Source organism: Muntiacus reevesi, chromosome 6 (genome assembly GCF_963930625.1).
Source record: "Muntiacus reevesi chromosome 6, mMunRee1.1, whole genome shotgun sequence".
Taxonomy (NCBI): Eukaryota; Metazoa; Chordata; class Mammalia; order Artiodactyla; family Cervidae; genus Muntiacus; species Muntiacus reevesi.
The window spans coordinates 88,015,505-88,022,659 of record NC_089254.1 but is presented as its reverse complement, the minus strand read 5'-3'; the positions used below and the strand labels follow the sequence as shown (position 1 = coordinate 88,022,659).

General features: G+C 36.8%; 1 protein-coding gene across 1 annotated transcript in view; it reads left to right on the top strand.

Annotated features, from left to right (window-relative positions):
- TNPO3 (transportin 3) overlaps positions 1–7,155 on the top strand; it is an 83,026-nt gene that overhangs the window by 23,512 nt on the left and 52,359 nt on the right. The window contains exons 2-3 of the mRNA XM_065938491.1: positions 947–1,020; positions 2,414–2,570. Coding sequence (XP_065794563.1) covers positions 947–1,020; positions 2,414–2,570 — 231 coding nt within the window. The remainder of the gene's footprint in view (positions 1–946; positions 1,021–2,413; positions 2,571–7,155) is intronic.

Genomic DNA, 7,155 nt, shown 5'->3' with positions numbered 1-7,155 from the left:
AAAGCCATTTGGATTTATCAAGTTAATTTTATTTAACATTGCTAGGCCCATGAGAAGTGATGTTAACTTTTTTGTATTCTTAGAAGTGAATAGAACATGAAAACTTTAAATCTTTGTATTTATCTTAGAATTCATTTGATATCAGACTAGCTTAAATAACAAAATTGAGGGAGATGTTTAGGTTTTCACAGTCACGTTATGTGGGCGTGTGCGCACATACACACACACACACACACACACACACTCTTGTTAGTTTGTAGGTGATAAAGTACTGTCCTGGGTCAGAGGTCTACATAGTTGTCTTTGTAAAAATCCTTTCTGGACTGATTAGCTTTTAAAAAGTGTCATGAATGAAATGGTAAAACTAGAGCATCTGGCCTTTCCACCTTAGATAGGGAAATACATTACAAAGTAAAAGTGGACAACACTTCAGTGAATACATACTCACATGTGTCCTCTGCCTGGCATAGAAGTGCTCTTGAAGGGGAAGGAGGCTTTTGCATAAGATTTCAAGATAAGAAATGAAAAGAGAAGGGATATGGCACTCTATTACTGAGTGAGTTAAAGGGCTGACTGTCAGTAGCTTTGGGTTTTTGACAAAGTATATTTTATAAGTCCATGAAGTTCTATGGTATTGCCAAGTAAAAGGAAGTATTGATATAGTCTGAGGGAAATCTACAGTCTGTTCTTTCTGACTTCTTTTTGTTATGTTTTAACTTGGTTTTTCATTTTTAAAGGTTGAATTTTAAATCCCAGCAATTTGTAGTTAAACCAGAAGAATTTACATGATACATAGTTGTGGGGTTGAGAAGAAGAGTGATATTGCCGTCTAAGTTGTCATATTGTTTGGAAGAAATTTACTTTCTTTGCTTTCCAGTTAATATTGTTGGTAACTCTATTTCTGTTCATCTGTCTATTCATTTATTTAATCTCTCTCTTTACTCAGCTGGCTTTAGCAATAGCAGACCTTGCCCTACAGATGCCTTCCTGGAAGGGATGTGTACAGACATTGGTGGAAAAGTAAGTAGCTTGTTTTGACTATATGCTGGTGTTTGGAATTACCATTAACCTACACAGAGAAATTTGTTAGCAAAAGCTGGACATTTGGATTATTTCCCCCAACTTTCCAGTATTCTTGCCGGGATAATCTCCTGGACAAAGGAACTGGTGGGCTATAGTCTGTGGGGTCGCAAAAAGTCAGACATGACTGAAGCGACTGAGCATGCCCAAACTTTTGGCGTAGATTTATTTGTTATTGACCTTTGTTAGAGTATGAGAAAATCAGTTAAAACTTAAATACTACAGAAGCATGTCGTGTGGGACGTTAAAGACTCATAGTTTACACACACACACACACATACACCCCAGACTCAAATTAGTTTACACACACACACACACCCACACTCTTCTTGAATTAAGTACAACAAAACCTTTCATTGTCTTGTGGATCACTCCCACTAACTGTCATATCAATGGTTTTTATAAAAATATAGTCAGAATGTTTATTCTTACTAATTGGGATTCATTTCATGTCTATAAAAAGGACAGTATTATTTTTAGATATATGGAGCTTGCTGCTTTGAATAAAGCATTTCCTCATGATCTTGGCAAGATAATCTTGATATTTGCTTGCATTTTGGCATTTGGTTAGGAAATTATTTTTAAACAAAGTGGATGTCCTTTTTACTACCAACTATAGTGTGTCATTAAAACCTTTATGTAGATAGTTTATTTTTTGTTTTAAGAAACTTTTTATTGATATTATGCATGCTCCTTGAAAAAATTCTAGCAGTATGGAAGCTTTCAAAGTAAAAAGCAAACACTTTCGTATCTTCCTATTCCTATATTTTATAAGTAACCACTATTAGTGACTGACTGTATAGCCCTCTAGACTTCCCTTTAAGCATTTTAAAATAAAGAGGTGCATATATGTATTAATATGTATAAACATGTATTTTCTTCAGTTATATGTAATAATATGTTTCATATACTTTTTTCACTTAATTGTGGACATCTTATGTTATGACTTAGATACTCATTATAATGTCTATATATTCTCCATTGTATGATATCTGTAACCTTTTTTATCCTAATATGAAGGACCTTTATATTTTCCCAGTATTTTTCTATTATTAAAAAAAATACTTGTGCATATACATCTCTGTGTGTATGTGAGATTTTTCTGAAAGATAAATTTCTGAAAGTGGAATTGCTGGGTCATAGATTTTTATGCAAGTTGAAAGTTTGATTTCTAGATGTCTTTCCAAAAGAGTGTATCGGATTTTTCTCCCCTTTAACTATAGTGAGAATTCTACTTTGTTGTCATGGGTTATTCTGATGGCTGTTTTTATCTTATGTGATTGTGTATTTTTGGGCTCTGAATAACTTATAGCTCTCCTCTTTTCTTACCTAGATATAGCAATGATGTAACTTCTCTGCCTTTTCTGCTGGAGATCCTTACAGTGTTACCTGAAGAAGTACATAGTCGTTCCTTACGAATTGGAGCTAATCGGCGTACAGAAATTATAGAAGATTTGGCCTTCTATTCTAGTACAGTAGTATCTCTATTGGTATGTTTGAAATGCTGAGTTGTTGCCTATGTGCAAAAAGCTTAGGTGGTTATTTTGTAATTCAGTAGCACTATTGTAAAATAGCTTTCTTAGCAAAATTTGGCAATGATAACACTATGGTGTTTATATAACACTTTACATTTAAAAAGTACTTGCAGAAACTGTACTTTTTGAGCCTCTAAGTAATGCTGTCAGGGTGGTATTATCTCCATTTTATGAATGAGAAACAGGTTTTAGAATTACACAACTGCTAATACAGAATTTGAACTCAGGTCTTCTGATTACATATCCCTTGTTCTCCTCCTTCCTGCTACCAGCTGTAGGCTCTTGAGTAAGGATTGTCCTCCAGGAACTGCGTATAAATTTACTTAAGGAAAGGATCCCCTCTAAGGGATAAATTGAGAGTTTTTGATAGGGTGGTGGTACAGGAGGGTGGTGGTACAGGACTTTACTTGATCTTTGAATAATATCATAATTATAGAGTATACTGTTCTTTAAAAAAAAAAGGAGTTAAATGTGCTTGCATCCTTTTTGATTAGGTGGAAATTTTAATGTCCTTGACCAGGGTGGGTAAATTTATGGTCCATGGGCTTTTTGTAGGTGAAGTTTTACTGGGACTCAGTCATGGCTGTTCAGTTACATGTTGTCTGTGGCCATAATTTTGGGCTAACACAGCAGAACTGAGTAGTTTTCACAGAGACGATATGGTCTGCAAAGCCTAAAATATTTACTATCTGACCCTTCTGTGGAAAAATTTTGCTGATTCCTGAACTAATAAATGGTATTAAATTGCTTATTTAGCCCATATACCATTTTTAGGTCTTGTGTTCAGGTCAGTTTTCTTGAGTGTGGTTATAGTAGATTAGTTTTCAGGAATGTATTTCAGTACTTCAGCATCATAGAACTTTTCATTTGAAAAACAAAGTTTTGTTTAAAATTGTGTTCATTAGAAGTTCATTGGAAAATTACTTTTTAAAGTTAAATGTGTTTTCAGTTAACCATTTACTTTAAAGAAATCATATAATAGAAAATTAGAAAATATAGATAATCAAGTTACATTCAAACCATCTATCACGCTGTTAATCCTCTAGTATGTATCCTCTGTGAACATGTATACAGATTTTGAAAATCCAAATGAGAATATGCTTTACCCACCCTTCTGGGGCCTTCTTTTCCAGTCCTCCAGCTTCATCTTTCCATTTTGGTAAATTTTTATATCATTTAATAAATACCTAGACCATATTCACATTTCCTGAGTTGGTCCTACCATATTTGTAGCATTTGCTAGAACCATGCCTTGTATCGAGTTGTTATGATCGCAGTCCCTCCTCTTCCTTTTTGCAAAATGACACTGATTTGTTGAGACTGGACTGACTAGTTGTTTTATAAAGTATCTTCTTACTTCCTGGATTGTCTTTGTCTTTGTGTGATTCAGTTTGTTTTTTTTTGTTCTCTTTAATTCTTCTAATTTGAAGTGATATCTAAAGCAGCCCTACTCAGTAGGAATTCCTCAAGAGAATTAAGACTTAAATGTGCTAAGGCATCTATAGTTTCTCCTATATACCATTCATAGGATGATTGAGAAAATAGATGCTCAAATCACTTTCTGCAGGACTTAATTCTTCCCCAGGAACCTGGTAAGAAAGACTGAAAGACTTTGATGGGTTAGTTTTAAACGGTTAAATATTTTTAGCTAGAAAACAACATATGTATTTCATGCTGCAATTTATCAGAAGATATACTTTTTGGTTGACCTTCTGTTAGTGATGCTAGGATTGACTAGATTAGAATGATGACGGTTTGATTCTTCCATTTATAAAGTTTGTTTCTCCCTTTACAATATAATGCAGTTTGTATGAATGTTAAATTCTAAGTTTATAATCCTTGTCTTAATTTCATCATGGTTTTCAAAATAAAGTTTTGCTAATTATTTCTTTCTACATGCATATTAGCATTCTTCTGAGTTCCCACTAGACAGGCAGGATGAATCTTTAATTTTTAATTATCCTGTTTTCTATATAAGGATTTTGTTTTAAAGATGACTTAAATGCTACTTTTCCCCCTTGACTTTCTCTTTATAGTGTATTATGGGCTCATGGGTTTCATTGACTCAGGGTCTTTGCTTAAGTTATTCTTTTGATGTTTTAAATGTTATGACTTTGGCCACTGGAGCACATCTTTATCTCCTCACAGAAAAAGATAACTAGTATTCATCTAGTTACTGCTTTGTCCCAGATCTAGAACTCTTGGTTCCTTTTAGTATCAGTTTGGGTCCAGTCAGGAGAGAGAAACCACCTGTTAATTCATTGGGACTGTTCAGTATAAAGAATGTTTAACTATAATAGGCATCTGTAGTAATGAGGGATTGTCTAGTAAGAGGTAAAGAGAGCTCTGAAGAATATAGAAATAAAACAGATACAAGGAGCCAGTCATTAAGATCAAGGCTAAGATAGAGTTTCTAGGGAAGGAAGAGTTCACCCCTCTCCCAGGGCTGGGATTCAAACCCTGTTGGTAATGGTTTGGTCATGGTAAAGAAGTCACTGTAGTGCTGCATGCCACTGAAAATCTCTCCTCTCAAACTTGCTAGAAATCTGCTTTCTAGGAAGGCCAAGAAAGTTGTTGGGGAAGGCATCTCACTAGAGGCACTCTGCAACAAAATCAGCTGGGTGTGGGAATGTCAGAGGAAGCTACTGGCCACTGTGCTCTGTAGGCACTGGAGAAGCTAAGTGCACTGGATCTGTTGCTAAAGAAGAATGTACATTCCTTAGGAGCCAGGAGTAGTTTGCTGAAAAACTGTTGGTGAGGATGAGAGTTGGTGCTGGAGAAAGTGCTGGCCAATGTACTGCAAGAGCTGGACACCAGAGAAGCTGTGAGTCGGGGGCTGAAGAAGCTGCATGTTCTTTCAAAGGCTGCTTAGTGAGCACACTAGAATCAGGAAGCAAAACCCTTTTCCTTCTGCACTTTCTCTCTAGTGACCTTCTGACAAAAAGTTAGTGCCAGCTGGCACAGAACAAAAATATTTAAAGGGCCCAGATCCATTTTTACAGAGTAGTTCTAAAAGGGTGAATTTGGAGCTGAGAGGCAATAGCTCTACAGCTGGCCGCGGTCTTGCCTTTTAACTTAGCTTCCATAGGTGCTCTTTTACACATATTTAAACACCAGTGCAGTGGTGTAACAAGCAGATAGAAACTACAGTCCTCACTTACATTGATTACAAGGCTGTAATTGGTATATATGGCTTTTTTCTTCCACAACTTATTTCATGTTTTCTCTGCTGCTATAGGTTGAATATTTGTGTGTGCCCCTGCCTCGAAATTCATATGTTGAAAGCGAACCCCCAAGGTGATGGTATTGGAAATGTGGCCTTTCAGAGGGGATTAGGTCATGACAGTGGAACCCTCCTGAATGGGGTTAGTGCCCATATAAGAGACCCCAGACAGCTCCCTCCCCGTTTATGCCAGTAAAAAGACAATTGTTTATGAAACAAGGAGCAGGTCCTCAGCAGAGACTGGTACCTTGATCTTGGACTTCCAGTCTCCAGAACTGTAAGAAAGATTTCTATTGTTTATAAACCACCTATTCGGTATTACTCTGTTAATAGCAGCCTGAATGGACTAAGACACCTGCCCTGACCAGAAACGTAGCTGCTTGGTATTCTTTACTCTGTGAAGTTACCCAAGACTTCATTCCCAAAAAGTCTGAGCCCTCAGTCATCCTGCCTTGTGGATTGTTGTTTCTGTAGTTTTCCATTAACCTTTTGGGCATGGAAGTAACAAAGAGACTCCCTAGAAAATCATCTGGGCTTCAGACCTAGAACTCCTTGCTTTGATTATATAGAGGCAATATAGTATTTCACTGGTAATTGTGATTCGTCACTCTATAATCTGTAAAGTAACTCCTTTTCCTGTTGGTTCAGACATAAGCTCCCATTGTCCAGGTGGTAGTCTTATGTTCCAATTCACTGGAATTATTTTTGAGTTTCTTGGTGGAAGCATCCTTCTTTGGGACCCAGATCTCCAAACTAATAGAGCTCAGAGTTGCCCATTACTGTATTTCCTTTACTCTGACATGAGTTTCTTGATTTGATATGATACCATGATGATTAGATGTGGTATTCTTTGAGTCTATGAATGATAATGCTGACAGAAGCATTACAAGCAGGGAAGACAGTTCTGTATCCAGAATTTGGGTCTATTCCTATGAGGACAGATCTCTGCTTCCTCCATGATAGAAGCCAATATAATCAGTGAACCGGTCCCCATGGGAATTGGTGCCACTGAGGACTCAGTGTTTGTCTCTGCTGTTGACAGACACTCATCAGTAGTGTTTACCTGTTAAGCCTTGGTAAAGTGGAAATCCATGTTAATACATGTTTAGCCTCCATCCCTACTACTCTGGCCACTTTGTTTATGAGCCTGTTGAGCAAGCACTGGGTGGCTAGGGAAAGAGGCTGACATTGTTAGAGTTTGTCATTTTGTCTATCTATCATTGGGAAATTCCATTATAGCGATGCTCTGGTGGGTATTCACATAGGGTAGAAATCTGTGCCCATTTATGTGTCATTCATATGCCTCTTTCTCAGACC